The sequence below is a fragment of the Marmota flaviventris genome, chromosome 5 (assembly GCF_047511675.1).
Source record: "Marmota flaviventris isolate mMarFla1 chromosome 5, mMarFla1.hap1, whole genome shotgun sequence".
In the NCBI taxonomy this organism is placed as follows: Eukaryota; Metazoa; Chordata; class Mammalia; order Rodentia; family Sciuridae; genus Marmota; species Marmota flaviventris.
The window spans coordinates 10,964,864-10,980,223 of record NC_092502.1 but is presented as its reverse complement, the minus strand read 5'-3'; the positions used below and the strand labels follow the sequence as shown (position 1 = coordinate 10,980,223).

The 15,360-nt window shown below is 51.1% G+C and overlaps 1 protein-coding gene across 1 annotated transcript in view; it reads left to right on the top strand.

Annotated features, from left to right (window-relative positions):
- Ranbp17 (RAN binding protein 17) overlaps positions 1-15,360 on the top strand; it is a 296,032-nt gene extending 280,672 nt beyond the window's left edge. The window contains exons 26-28 of the mRNA XM_027938663.2: positions 10,123-10,221; positions 12,151-12,278; positions 13,861-15,360. Of these exons, the coding sequence (XP_027794464.2) occupies positions 10,123-10,221; positions 12,151-12,278; positions 13,861-13,957 (324 nt within the window). The 3' untranslated portion in view covers positions 13,958-15,360. The remainder of the gene's footprint in view (positions 1-10,122; positions 10,222-12,150; positions 12,279-13,860) is intronic.

Here is a 15,360-nt window from a genome sequence, read left to right as displayed (position 1 = left end):
CCCTCTCCAAAGGTTTTAATGGAAATGCTCTGTGTGTGTCGAGAGCTTGGTTTCACAGTGGTCAGAGCAGATGGGTTCTGCATCTAGCATGCAGACTGAATTCCAGCCAGGCCATTTCTGACTGTGTCCTTGGACTCATTACTTCACCTCTTTGAAGCTTACCATGGCAGTCGTGGAGTCCATGGGCTCCATGGAACTGGCCCAGTCAGACGGCTGAGCTGTCTGCTGCTGTGGGCTCCTGCCCAGATTCCCCAGGACTGTGATTGAGCCTCCCTGTGTGCTCTCTCCCCTGTCCGTCGCTCCCTGGGTGGACAGGGAGTGGTACCGTGGAGGAGGAAAACATTCTGGTCCATGCATACTTGATGAAGGTCCTGTGAAGGGACAGCATCCAGTAAACTACCAAGGATGGAAAGTGCCTGGAGAAGAATCTCTTGGGCCCCAAGGCAAGCCACCAGGAAGGAGGGCCTAGCCAGAGCTCTTTGGACGCCGCACTTAGCGTGGCATCTCACTTTAGATGGAACAGAGAAGTGCACTCAGGGCACCGAGAGCATCCATTAGAGATAAGTGCTTTCGGGATGCTTTCTCTGCGACCCTGCAGTCTGCAAGGAAGCGAGCTGGTGGGTGGCAGGGAGAGGGCAGTGTCTACCCAGGCTCCGCCAGCTCCCTGAGGCCAGGGCCACCTTCTGTTCCCCTCTGTCCCAGTGGGGCTGGACACAGGGTAGGAGGGCAGTGATTCTTTGAGCGGTGAATAAGCCTGAGAAATGAAAAGTAGGGGGAAAGGGAGCGTTCCCAGTACAGGCAGGTGCTCCGTGGTGCGTGTCGCGAGTGTGCACCTGACACCTGAGAGGAGCTGGCAGTTGATAAGGCGGACTTGAGATGTGCACAGGAGAGGTGACCTTTTGGATAACAAGAGATTCATGGTCCCCAGAGGCCCAGCCCAGTATGGCAACTAGAAAAGTCCCACCTAAGTAACTGAAGGACTCATCCCAAGAGGGAGCTCGCCCTTCCCCCTGTGCACCCTGTCATTTCCTCAGCCCGTGCATTAGACAGAGGCCGGAAACAAATTGACAGGCATCTGGAGGAAAGTACCTCAAGTGATTTAGGAGAATGGAAGGGCTGGCTTATGGGGCCAGATTAAAGAAGCTAAATATGTATAGCTTGCCTAAGTGACAACTAAATGGGGCACTGGATAAGTCTATAAATACTTGGAAGATGTACATGCCAAGGAGGAAAGGGAATTACTTAGCAGGGCACGGTGGCATATTGGCATAATGGGAGAATATTAAGAAAGGGAAAGCAGAGGCTGAACATCAATAAAAAGCTTCCTGACAAGGAGAACCATTTCTGACGGGGGACACTGAAGCTGTGCTGTAGGCCATGGGGAACAGTGGCATTGCAATTCCTCAAGGTATGGGCCACAGGGCCAGCACGGCAGGAGCAGGAGCCAGGCACATGGTGTGCTGCTTCTGGGGAGAACTCAGATGGCCTAGACCTCAGGGACAGTCAGACCGCAGCCCAGCACTGCCTCACTGCCAGAAAAACTGGCACATTTCCGTGACCTCACTTCCTGCAGGATAAAACCTGGTTCTCTAGCTCAGGGGCCAGCCGCCCAGCTCAGTGGCCTTGGCTCCCAGCAGCACTCCCACACCCTCTCCAGGGCACAGGGCTGCTCAGCCTTCCCCGTCCATTGCCAGACCTTTCACTCACCTGCCCTGCTTCCACCTGACCACCTGTCAGACTTCGCCTGTTCTCCACAGCAGATCGCGTCTCCCTCTCTGCAAAGCCTTCCCTGCCTGCCCCTGCCCCACTTGCCTCTGTTTATGGAACTTATGACACTGTCCTGTCATTGTTTCTGTACTTTGGCTCCCAGGGATGGCACTGAGGCCCCATCACCTGTATGTCACCAGGGTCTGACACGGAGCCTGGCTAAAGCACACAGTGTGTGTGTCTGAATACCTGCAGGAGCAAGGATCTACTCCTGCACTCTCGGTCTGCTTCGTTCCTTGGGCCCCAAACATATTTATTAAGGGAAAAGAACTTACACGTCTAAGTAGCTTCTTTGAATCATCTTCCCAGCCTCTTGGCCAGCACTTTTGTGGCCATTTAGACAACTCTAAATAGGAGCCCTCCAGCCTGGATGGCAACGTGCCCTCCCCTGTGGTTTAAATGTAAACACTTTAGTGGAAAATGCTTTTGAGGGGCCCAATGAATTGTCGACAAAAATACTTCTTTTCTCTCCACAAAAACATTTTGAATATAAGTAAAAGAATCCTCCACTGGTGGCTGATGAATATTTTTAGGTCCATTTACCCGCGTCCCTTCAGGAAGTCAGGGGAAATGATGTGACAGAAGCAGTGAGGCGTGGACCCTCCTCCCTGGGGATGGTGTCTTTGTGCAGGAGGGGCCCGCCTGCATGTGGTCTGGGGTGGATGGGACTCCTGGATGTTGGCCACTGTAGCCTCGACGTGGATGGCCGCAGTCCGAGCTTCCCCATCATTAGTGTCTGTGGGCGTGGCCAGCGCTGTCAGGGTCTGCGCACGTGCCCTGAGCGGCTCCCTTCCTTTGCCAGGTGATCCCACAGTTGACCTATTGCCTGTTGGACCACTGAGCAATGGGACCCTCCACTGTGGGTGGCATTTCTGAGGCCCTCCTCTCACTGGGCACTCTTGACATTCCAGATCTGTCGCAGCTGCAGTGTCATTGTCTGTCTTAGAAGGAGTTCACTGAGGGGAAGACAGGGTGTATCCTCAAGGATCCGGCTGGTCCTCATCCCTTGCCCACTGAACTGTGGCTGTGGTATCTGGCGGGCTCCAGGGCTGACCTGGAGTCACATTCTCCAGAACCTCATCAATGCCTCGTTTTCTAAATGGCGGACCTCATCATCCCACCTGACCCTTAAAAATCCTTTGAAGGCTGCTGCTCTGGGTGTCCTTCTCAGACCCGTGGCATACAAGCCCGTTCATAGCCTGGACCTGCCCAGTCTTCTCCCTTCACCCTTCACTCTATTCTCTGCTGCTCCAAAGCCTCCTGTTCCGGGGTTATTCATTCCTTAAACATGTCTGGGTCTCCTGGGCCTTTTCTCATTTTACTTCCTCTTCCTAATATATCCTCCTTCCTGTGTAAGGCTATATGCCTTGGGGTGTTTTTGTTTGGTTTGGTTTGGTTTTGGTTTGGTTTTTTTGGACTGGAGATTAAACCCAGGGGCTCTCTAACACTAAGCTGTATCTATCCCCAACCTTTTATTATCATTCTTACTTTAAGATAGGGTCCCCCTAAGTTGTTGAGGCTGGCCTCAAACTTGTGATCCTCTTGCCTCAGCTTCCCAAGTCTCTAGGAGAATAGGCATGCGCCACCACACCTGGTTTTTGTGTACCTTTTTAAGACTCAACTGTCACCTCTTCTGTGCACAGACTGGTCCTTTTAGACATAACACTGGTACTTGTGCTGGTCTCTCTCAAGCTTGCACACATCTGCTAGTTCAGAAACCCTCTGAGGCTGAAGGTTCTAGAATGTGACTCTGTCGTTTAGGCAGTACAGCATCACTTGAATAAAAATTAGAAAAAAACAGTCTTGGAGTAGAAAGCCATTCCACAACATAGAGGTTTCGTCAATATTCCTACCCAAAGGAAATTTGGAGGGCATTTTGGACAAATCATGCTTAATTTTGACATCAAAATGAAAAGTTTTCTGTTTGATGTTGGCAAACTAGGAGTGAGAAAGAGTTTCCCAAAGAGTGCTGAGTGGCAAACCCTGTAGCCTTCCAGTCCCAGGTTTTCTGGTTTATTTTAATGCAGCAAGCTGCTTTATGAGATCTGCAGCCACTTGAAATATGATTTACCACTCGTAAAAAGTTTCAAATGGATAATGAAGATTCAAGAACGAAGCTCACAGTGTGGTGCAGTCAGTTTTGTTGCTCTGCTCTGCAGTACATCTCTGCCACTGAAATGAATTATTTATTATAATTTATCTCACCCCTAGAAAATAAAACTGTTTTCATTGTGATGTGCTGTAACATTCAGAATAGGCACGTTACACAGAGTCCTCTCAATTAATTAATCCTGAAGTTCCATTCTAACTTTATCTTCTTTCTTACAAGCTGGGAGACTGGCAGGTAATTCTTTCCTCAATAAACCATGATTAAAATGAATGTTTTGAGAACTAGGGGTAAAGTTGATAATGGAGAAAACTGAAAGAACAGCAAAACTGGGTTGTGTTTTTCCTTAGATTTTATATTGAGTGGAAGGGGCAATTTATCACTCAGAGGAAGGAGGAGGTGGCAGGGTGTAGCTGGTGCAGACGTGGACACAGGCAGGCCCAGGCCCCTGCATACCAGGCCAGGGCACCTGGGAGGGAGCAGCCCTCGATTCTCACATTAGAGCCATGCAGGCAGGGCCCCCAAGTGATTCCAGGGGAGAGGAGGATGGACTGACAGCAGCCATGTTTCTTTAAAAAGAGAGGCTCACCTCATCTTGCATTTCTTTTTCATTTAAAATGCTAAATACTTCTACTCGGAGGCTGCGCAGACACTGTGAACATGTGGGAACGTGCTTAATATGTACCGATATTTTAAAATCTGATGTAACTTAGATGGTGGAGCCTAGTTAATCCAGGCAGGAAAACATAACTAAATATGTGGTATTTGTCCATAACATTCATTCTTTATAGCATTCCACTAACATCACCCAGGTAGACAGCAAACGAAGAGAACAATTGATTCCTTTTCCCCAAAGATGACTGGTATCTAATTTGAGCAGGATCACATTTCAATATCAGCTGTGCACAAGGCCTTGGGAGCAGCTTGGTAATGACAGAAACTTCCTGACTTCTGCAGCACTGGACCTGGGAGCTTCTCCTCTACGGTAGCATCAGACTCACCCAGTCCCCAACTTCCAACCCCAGCATAGAGCTCTGGGGAAAGTGCTGTGGAGATGGGGGGCAGTCCTCTGCCTCTCCAGGTCCTGCTGCACCGCCCAGGCCACTGTGTTGTGTGGCACTGCTGTCAGAGCCACCGTCACTGGCCTCCAAGGGGGTCAGAGGATTCCTGAGACAGAAGCAGCTCTGAGAGTTGATTCCCTTCTTATTGGCTGTGCTTAAAACACCACCACTTCATTGCCTCAAAAGCAAGGACAGTCTCTCTTGGACAGAGGCACAGAATGTGGTCACTGCACGGGATTTCAGATGGAAGGGCCTCATCTGCAACGCGTACCTCCCCTGGCATGGCCCTGGTCCTCCTGTCTATTCTGCCTCCCACTCACCCAAGGTCTAGCCACAGAAGGCTTTTAATTTGATCTTTCACCTTTTCTTTGGTCTGTCTTTCCTCTACCTAAACCGGAGCCTCTTTCTCCGCCCTTTGGACAAAGCAGATTACTCTGGCCATTTTCCAGTCCCATTTTCCATTTCTCTGATCAACAGGCAAGAAATTTTTAATACAACAAAACATGAAGCAGCTCTAAGCACTGAGTCTGGGCAGGGGTGGGGAGAGCTGGAGCATCCGTCGCACACTTAGACTCATCCCCTGTAGGACCGTGTTGACATCGCCCCTTCAGGCTCAATGTTGTCTGTATGGTACAGATGGAAAGCAGAAAAGAGGAGTTGTGATTGTCTCACCTATTTTTTCCAACTTTACGGAATATATTTAGTCACATTATTCAGCTTGAAAATTAATAATGGGCAGTGTTCACTTTATAGGGAGTGTATAGCTCAGAAGAAATTAGCTTAACTTACCGATGTTTTCTGTGGTGTTAAATTGCTGCGTATGTGGTACCATTGGTGGGAGGGAAATCATTATTTTTATAAAGATGTTCAATGAACCATTTTCCAGAGACAGTCTATTAATTTAAGTCTACTGCTCTTTACCTGGAGAGTCTGAAAATACGTTAACCAAATTTGTAACAGCTTTAGGTGGGAGGCAGGAAGGTCTGCTGAGAGCTCTCCAGCAGCCATGGCCCTGGATTCTAATCGCAGGAATTGCAGCGGCTGCCTGGCTCATTGGCAGGTGGCGCAGTGGCTGTGTAGAGGAGGTCCACCTGGCCACATGTCCGTGAAAGTGGAAGAGTAACCGTGTCCAGGAAGGAGCCTTCATCCCACACCATCATTACCCCCAGAGACGGTGGGCCTCCATCACCACTGGTCTCACCACTGAGGTGGCAGGCAGCAGACGAGTGTGAGGGACCCACATTCTGGTAGCTACAGCTGCCTGAGCAAGCTACTCCTGCAGGAGCCTTCGGACCCTTGTCTGTGAAGGGGGAGATGGTGCTTCCTTCCCAGGGTGAGTGAAAGACTAGCAACAGCGCCCAACACCCGACAAATGCTGACTAGATAGAAAGGAAGTCAGTGCTCAGACTCCACAGAGGACAGCTTTCATGATCAGTAGAGAGTCAAAAACTCTTCAGGCACAGCTGACTCTTACGGAAGTCTTGTCCTTAGAGAAGGTGGCCGTACTCAGCTTTTGGCCTTGGTGACCTGAAAGCCCCAACAGAAACTCTCTCCCTGGGAGCTGCTTGCTCTAGGGACGACATGGCTCGGAAGAGTTTTCAGCCTCTGCACACAAAGCACGAGTCTCGGAAATGAGCAGCATACCTGTTCAGACATTTCACCGTTTCCAGTTCCAATCCCAGATGGAGGCCAGAGCGTCTCCATCTTCCGCAGTGCCCAGGCGGGCTCTTCAGCTGTTCATGCCTTAGCTTGATAAGTCGTTCGTCCTTTCTCATTCTTTCATTTGTCCCTTTATGTATTCACCATTTCATTTAGTAGCTAGCTATTCTTAAGCCTCTGATGTGTGCCAGATGCCAGATTAGGCACTAGGGATGCGGTGAGAAAGTCCTGGTGTCCCAGCCACTGGTCTCTGCCCCTGGGCAGCCATCCCCCAGCATGTGCTCGAGGCCGCTTTCTCTATTCTCTTCTGCTCCCCCTGCCTCTGCTCACTTCTCCGCAGCCATCCTTCCCTAGGCCCCATGAGCATCGCCTTCCTGAGGAAAGTACATGCTGTGGCAGTAAAGTCAACTTCACAGCTTGTTCAAAGCACAGCTTCGCTTATTCTGTCTCAGCAGGAGAGGGAGCAGGACACATTGGAAGGGAGAACATTTCGTCACTCTTGCTGTGGACAAAGTGTGGCCTGGTGGGTTCGGGCAGGGAAGTCCACCTAGTGGCTTTTGCCCCTGCCTTCTGGCTCACTAGGGTCGAGCCAGAGAGGAGTTGGGGGTGGAGCAGGTGTATACAGAACATTGCTTTGTAGATGATTACAGGTTTAAAGAAGAGAGTCACTGTCATTCAGAATCCACACTGTTACATAGGCAAATAGGGATGCTTTCTAGACTGCTACCTGCAGTTCACAGTGAGGCTGGCTCATTGTGAGGAGGCCGAAATCCCGTGGATCTACCCCTAACCAAGACAGGAGCCACAGATCCCAGTGGACGAGGCCGGAGGGGTAGCTGCAGTTGCAGTAAGGGAGAGTCATGTGGAATGCCTACTCTGTGACAGGCTCATTGAAAAATGCTGACTAGATAAGAAAGGAAGTCAGTGCTCAGAGCAGCCTTCAAAGATGTTGTCAGAGTCCTTGTTTTATATGTAAGGATATAAAAACTCAGAAACTCTCCCAATGCCACGTGTCATGTGCAACATGGCAGAGCCATACTTGGGCTGAATTCTGACTGATGCAAAGCCACATCATGTTGGTCTCTGTTCATGGAGAAGTTTCCTGCAGACTCCTGCCAGAGCCCCTGAGGACAAAGGAGGAGGATAAAGAGGCTCCCCAGGTGTGCGCAGAGTGGTTTTCTTGAGCAGACCAAGCCACACAGCTCCCCTTCCCTCACCGGTGCCCGCGCTTTGGCCAAGCTGCTGCCTAGGATAACAGCAGCGGGTAAGGTGTGCGGTTTGGACAGAGGCCCCAGGAAACGTTGCCAGGGCTGGGCAGACCTGAAGTGACCATCCCAGCCATACCTTCAGAAGTTGGGAGATGTCACTCCAGCTCTCGTGGTCCTTCCTGTGCTTGAGATTGAGGGGCCTGGGGTGGGGTGGGCAGGTGCGGAGTTGCCCAGAGAGCTCTCCATTCCGTGTCCCCTCCGTCATGTCCTTAGCCACAGAGGACTCCCATGGGGACTGCACAGCACCGCAGAGGGCCCTTCTACATGCAGAGTTCTTCCATGTGGGGGGAAATCAGAGAACCCAGATTCCAAAGGAGTTTTCCCCCGTAACTTGACTTGAGAATTATTAGAAAAATAATTCTGGAAAGGGCTGCCACGTCAATGCCATTCACGCAGATTGCTTGCTACTTTACATATTTCCAGAAAAGTAGAAAAAAGGGAAAAAATCATCCATTTTAGCCAACTTTATTTTTAGAAAAGTATTTTATTCAAACATCCCCTTACTTATTACAGACATAAATACATGCATTCAGACAAATGAATCCACCGGAGGCCCATATAAAGTAATTGGCACATCGCTTCAGGATGCTTTGTCAGTTACTGGAGGAATTTGGTGCCTCCAACTTTAATCTTCTCCATTAAAATATCCATTCTGCCTTCAGATTGTGAAGCCCATAATATTTTAGACTGTCTCCACGGATCTGTTAGTTTTGCTTGTCAATTTAATTTGTGGTTCTGTGACTGGGTGGTTGTTAGCTGTGCACGGAAACATGGCATCTGCAAATCCTGATGGGCGTGCGGGCTCGGGCCCCAGCCTCTCTCCAGGAGACTGGACACACAGCCGACTGGAGTGGCAGCGGCACGTGCAGCCCGCCTAACGACAGTGGTGGTGTGTTGTGGCTGGCGCCGCCGAGGGCTTCAGAGACATTCCTGGGCTATGGACAGTGCTGCTCACTCCTCGTGTTACATCTTATCCCAACTGCCTCTTGATCCTCAGCCTCCTTGTGCTGGATCACTGCTTCCCTCTTCAGAGTTAATGATGCTGAGACACAAGATCACAGAGAAGATCGAATTGCAGAAAGTTCCAGAAGTCAGAAGCCAGTGTTTCAAAGGAAGCCAAGTCACCAAAGCCCATATGTGGTTGCCTTGCCACCTAATTGCCACTTTCCCTACCCCTTTGGGAAAAAGAGATCTAGAGCTGTGGGAGCAGAAGGGCCCAGGGGAGACGGAGCTGGAGAAGCAAGGACTGTGGTCAGCTCTACGTGATGCCCGGACTATCCCAGCAGCCTCCTCGGGCTCCTCTGCAGGGTCACCTCTCAGAGCATGTTTTGCACATCTGCAGGGGGACCTTTCTTACCCACAGATCTGGGTGAAGTTCAGCTCCTCTATGTGGTCTTCCAGCCTGACCCCGGGTCTCACTTCTGCTTGCCTCTCCTCCTCCCGGCACACGAATCCCTCGCCATCACAGAAGCCATTGTGCTCAGTCCAGCGCTCCTGCTTTCTACTTCTCTCTCTGTGCTTAAACACATTGTTGATGACCTCCTTAAAGGCTGCCTCCACCCTGGAGGCCCCTGACTTCTCAAGGACAGAGGCAGCCTCCCTCCACGGGCCACAGCACTTTGCTCTGCCTGGTTCCTGTTGTCTATCTGGGCAGCCTTCCCCATGAGGGTCGCCCCTTGGGTGCAGGGGTTGTGGAGACACCATTCTTCTCTCCACCTCCCGCGTGTCTCTCAGACTTTGCATAGAAGAGAATGGATAAGTGTGTGTGTGTGTGTGTGTGTGTGTGTGTGTGTGTGTAGGAGAAAATGGAGAGTGGAGAACCCCGAAGGAAGAAGGGTTAAGAAGCGTTAGCAAGCTGAGCCAGCAGGAAACATGACATTCCAAGGTCAGATGGAATGTGTCCCATTCTTCTGTCCCCGAGAGGAGCTATGGAAAAACATCACCCCTCCATAACATGACCTGTTAAGTGAAATGAGAGGTGAGCTAGGCCTGTGTATCAGGGTTGAGAAGCACAGACTAACCCTCTTGGCTCCGTGGCTTGATTTCTGCCCTCCCAGAAGGCCCTCAGTAAGCTTTTGGTGGTGGAGACTTGCTCACAGGCAGGGGTTTTGCCAAGAGTTCCTACAGGCAGCCTCCTAGGCACCTGGAGTCAAAGCTGTCTGGCCAGGAAGAGCCTCCTGGCTCTAGCAAGATGGAGTACATTAAAGGCCTGGGGTTCAGGGGGGCTCTGGGCCAATCTCTGTGGGACTCTGTCTTGTAGATGATGTCTGTCCTCATGAACACCATTGTCTTTGAAGACTGTCGGAATCAGTGGTCGGTATCCAGGCCTCTCCTGGGGCTTATCCTGCTCAATGAGAAGGTGAGTGTGGCTACAGGAGGTCCATGGGGGTTGGGGGTAGTCCCTGGGAGGAGAGGAAAGCCATCCTCCAGGCTTAGCTATGTCAGTAAGGGCAGGAGCAGAGCCATCTGAGTGTGCTAGGACCTTGACAGCTCATAGCAAGGCCTCTGCCCCCAGGAGGGCCTTCCCCAGAGGCCTTGGGTCTTCAGTTGAACAGAGGCACCCTGTGAGTGAGGTGGATGGTTTGCTCAGGAGTGCTTCGGGTCCCCTCCCCTTCCTCTCTCATCACAGGGGAAATCTGAGCATCAGCCCCTTTGCCTCCTGGGCCTGGGCCCTCTTTTATGCTTAGGATCCCAGTGCCCTGGGTGGTGGCAGCAGAGATGTGTTCATAGAGCCCGCGCCCTTGGTAAGGGAACGCAGTCTGCAGCTCTGAAGCGCACGGCCTCCCTGGGCCACCTCCTGCCACTCCAGCTTCCTCCTGAACCCGCCTGCTCCCCGCAGTCAGTGGGAACAGTACATTACTGCTTGGGAGAATGAATTGTCCATACAATAAGACAGTACTGGGGAAAGGAGCAGGAGATTAGAGGCAGCCGCATACATTAAAATTCAAACTAAAATCCCAGCCTTGGAAGGAAACTAATAGAAGAAGAAAATATATCAAAAAGAGCAGAGCTGTCCCATCATTCACCTGTGCTGAAGCAGCCAATTTTAGCCACATTCAATAGCACTGTCATTCATCTTCCCTCAGTGTTATTGTGATTTAAATCCAAGCTCTATAAAAGAGAGCAGTTCTTTTAAAATGATTGAGAGGGAATAAGGGCAAATTCAGTGTTTAGAAAAAGCTTATGACATCACAATATTATACTTTACTGATGGAGGCAATATTTCATGGTTTGGGATGAAAAACTAATAATTTTCTATTTGGTGTGAGTCACTGCATCATTATAAGAGGGAAAAATAAGTAGTTTTGTGCATTCCCGATCTTGTTCAGGAAGGCATTGTGGTTTGAGTGTGATGCCTCTGATATATAGTATTTAAGTATTAGTCTGACTACATATTAATTATGTGTGTTTCTGATGTGAGCTGTTTTAATGTATGATGGAAATTAAATACCATGCTGCTTGGGCTTGGGAGGGTGAACACATGCCTGGCAAAACGTGGTCTTTGTGCTGAAATTACGCCCTTTGCAATGATCAGGAGCTATGCTTGGCCTTCGAGCTGTTTGTATAAAAGCCCACAGACCCGGGACAGAGAAGAAGGGGCTGGGTAGATATTTGTGAGAGGGTTAGACAGATTGTTTTCCTTAGTGCCAGTAGTCTCTCCTAGAGCTCAGCAAAGCCTCTAATCCCCTGCCTCAGCCGAGCACATCCATTCTAATGCACAAGCACAGAGACTTGGAACACAGCCCCAAGGCGTTGGAGCAGTGATTCTCTGTAGCCAGAGGACAATAAGGCCTAAGGGGAGACCCTTGGCCCTTCCTTCAGTCACCCATGTCACCCAAAGTGCTTGTGGCTAAGGTCTTCCTCTCAGCCTGGGCCCTTCCTCTCAGCCCTTCTGTGATGCCTGGAGATGAGCTGGGGAAGACCTGGGTCAGTCTCCCCAGAGCGGTCAAGGGCTCAGCCTGAGCAGTGACAATGGAAAAATTAGGCCAGCAGAGTTTGTCGTTGTTTTGTAGTGCTGGGAATTGACCCAGGACCTCCCAAGCCAGGCAGACACTCTGCCACTGAGCCGCATCCCCAGCCCCCCAGCAAGAGACAGAGATTTTTGTGAGCAGGGACAGTGCTGTCCCCATCTGGGAATGTGTCTGTGCTGAGGTTTGCTCTCAGGGTTAGATTTTAATACAGACCCAGACGAAAACTCTTGAGCTTAGCAGGCCGAAAGGATCCGAGTGGTCCTGGCCCTCCCACACAGCTCAGAGTGACAGCCCTGACGTGCTTCTGTCTTCAACAGCATTTCAGTGAACTTCGAGCAAGTCTGATAAACAGCCAGCCTCTCCCCAAGCAGGAAGTCCTTGCCCAGTGCTTCAGGAACTTGATGGAAGGAGTGGAGCAGAACCTGTCCATCAAGAACAGAGACAGGTGAGCACTGTCCAGCAGGGCATCTCAGAGAGGCCGATGACAGGCTTGTTGAGAATCATGACACTGTGCTTAACTTAACACACATGTTGACATGGGTTTTCTGTTACACCTGGTGACCCTGAGCCAGCTCAGTTCCCTTCAGAGCACGTGACTGCTGTTTGCTTTCTTCCAAACAAAGTGCCAGGAATCACACAAAGATGCAGAGATGAATGAAAACAGCCCTTGACTTTAGTTTCTAACCCAACAGGAGAGAGAAGAAAAATAACTGTAATTGGAAAGTTGAACAGGAGAGCTCAAAGCCGCCAGGAGGATGAGGGGAGGCTTCCTAGGGCTGGAACAAGCACAGGCCCCGAGGCCAGACCGCAGACCCCAGTTAAATGTGATCCCTGCCCCTGTAGGCTGTCTGGCAAAGGCCAGTAAAATGGGGCCCATGACCATCGACTCTGGGGCTTAAGTGGCAGGATGTAGTAACAGTGGAACATGGGCAGGTGACCTGCGGCAGTTGTAGGTTCCCTCTGCCTGTCCTTGCCAGTGAGATCTAAATAGGAGGAGCTGAACCCACCGCCAAGGCTGCACGTGCCCATTCGTTCATTCGTTTAGTTCACAAACCTTGACTGGGCTGCTGCGTGCAGACTGGGGCGTGCCCATGGGCACCAGGTGGTCCTGGGGCTGGCCCTCTGGTGGAAGACATGGACAGCAGCCCTTGAGAGGGGAAGAGAGTGTGTTCAGGGGAAAGCTGCCTGCGCCACCTTCATGATTGTGGCCTTGGAGTGCCTGGCCTCAGTCATCCGCCAGCAGTGCACTGTGGCCACCAGCCTGGCCTCAGTAACACAGGGCCAGGTCAGGTGGGACGTGTGACCGGTCCCCCGACCTTGCGCTGCACCGAGAGAGCTGATGAAAGGAGGAGAGCCTGAGTGCCTCTGGGGAGGCTCCTTCGCCTGGACCAGGAACTGGGAGCAGCCCTGAGCTGCTCTGGAGTGGCATTGGGCAGCCCTTGGGTTCAGGAGAACAGGCCTTTGCAGGGAGTTTTCCTCAGACTTGCCGCTGTGTTGGGGTCTTGGGGACATTGCCTCAGCCAGCTCGATCAATCCTCAGCTCCACAGTCCCTCCAAGTAGCTCTCATACTGGGCACCAAGAGGAGACATCAGGCATTCACCCAGGGTCCCCCAGCTCGCAGGAGGGGGAGCCTGGGTTTGAACTCAGGCAGTCAACCCAGGGCCCCGTCTTTTTCAACCACCGCTTTCAGTTTCCCTTCTGTAAACTGGGGGTACTCACCTACCTGTGGAGAGACTTGTGATTGCATGCGTTCCTGTGTAAGCTCCATCCAGCTCCTGGCACCTAAACTTTCGTCCCTTTCTTTATATTCTCTGCTGCGCTATGGAGTTGGGTTTTTAACAAATGTTTTGAATAGTAGGACCACAGGCATGCACGCCGCCCAGCAGTCAGTGGGTCTGGCGGCAGCCCTTGTTTTCCAGCAGGATCAGGTGGTGGGTGCTGCTGGTGGAGCAGCGATGGCAGGGGGTGGCTGGGCAGAGCCCAGCAGCACAGGGAGCCTCCTTCTGACTGCTGCTTCTCTCTGCAGGTTCACCCAGAACCTCTCTGTCTTCAGAAGAGATGTGGCAGAGGCCCTGCGCTGCGATGGCCACACAGAACCGTGCAGCCTGGACATGATGAGCTGACCCGAGTCCTGCCGGGTGCCGAGCAGTCTACCAGGACAGCAGCGCTGGCTGGCCCAGGGGGATCTGGTTTTCAAAACAAATGACAGACTCCCTCCCTTTTTATAAGTCTCGCCTAATTACACAAATTTATAACAGTACACACGCAGTGTAAATTCGGTCTTTGCTCTGACAAAGCAAAACATGTTCAGTCTTTCTGCCGAGAGCGTTCTCCGCCCTCACAGTGCTCTGAAAGGGCATAGAGCGATATTTAACCAAAGAGCCTAATAACCCAGGTTTGCCTAGCCTTGCACTCGGCGATGGTTCTACAGTCAAGGCCGTCAGCGTGTTGGTGATGCAGACTTCAGTGCGGATCCTGCATTGAGACAAATGCCACTTAAACCTGTGAAATTAGTAGTTTGCTTTGTGTCTACAAGAAGCCGCTTTGGGGACTCTGGGCTGTTTGGAAGGAGCCTCCCCCAGGAGCTGCAGGCTCTGCCCCCGAAGCCTCCAATAGAGCTGAGAGACACTAACACAATTAAACGACTCACAAACAACGCCTGCCATCACTGGCACGCATCTGAGTGGTTGAGTCTAGAGTTAAGCTGTGCGGCTGCAGGGGGGTCTTCAGGAGGAGTCTGGTAGGCCCGGGAAGAAGTTCCGGTCCAGCAGCACCTGGCCTTCTGGCTCCCTTTAGTTTTTAAGAGAAGCTCAAGGAACTCAAATATAATATTTGGAGCAGCTCTACTTTCTTGGGCCGCCCAAAACAGTTCTAGGTGCTACAGTTGAGGTTTTGCGGGGCACACCTGTTCCCATCCCTTCACACAGACCCGCACTGCTGGGGGACTGCGACTCAGTCCAGCCCAGAGGTGCAGAGGGCCTGCTCAGCCTGCCACTGCGCAACCAGGCTATTAATTTGAGCTCGCCACTGTCAGATGGTGTTTGTGTCTCACTGCTCTGTCCATGGTTCAGGCTTATAATAAATACAGTGCCCTTTGTTTCTGATAAGACATGAAAGGTCGGCCTTACTGTTGAGCAAGCAGTCATCCACAGGCTCCTGTTGTAATCTCATTTCTCAGACTAGTGTGTCTCAACCCTTCTTGGTAGTTGAGCTTTGCAACAGGCCTGTCATATGAAAGCGCAGTCGTCCACGTTTAGCTCAAAGTGTTTGTCTTCCCTGTGGAGGAAGTCGGAAAACTGTTACTGGTGGGATTCCTTCCAGTGTTTGATGGATAAGGAAGCCGGGGCCTTACTCTGTTTTCCTTGAGAAGGCGAATTCTGGACTCTATAAAACCTCAGCGGTCAAGAGAAGTTGACAAGGATTCCTGTTTCTTGGAGGCTTGTAACTGCACTAGTCCCACAAAGATGCATCCTAGAAGCCTCATCCCATTCAGCACTGTTTTCTTTACAAATGTCTGGGATCCAAA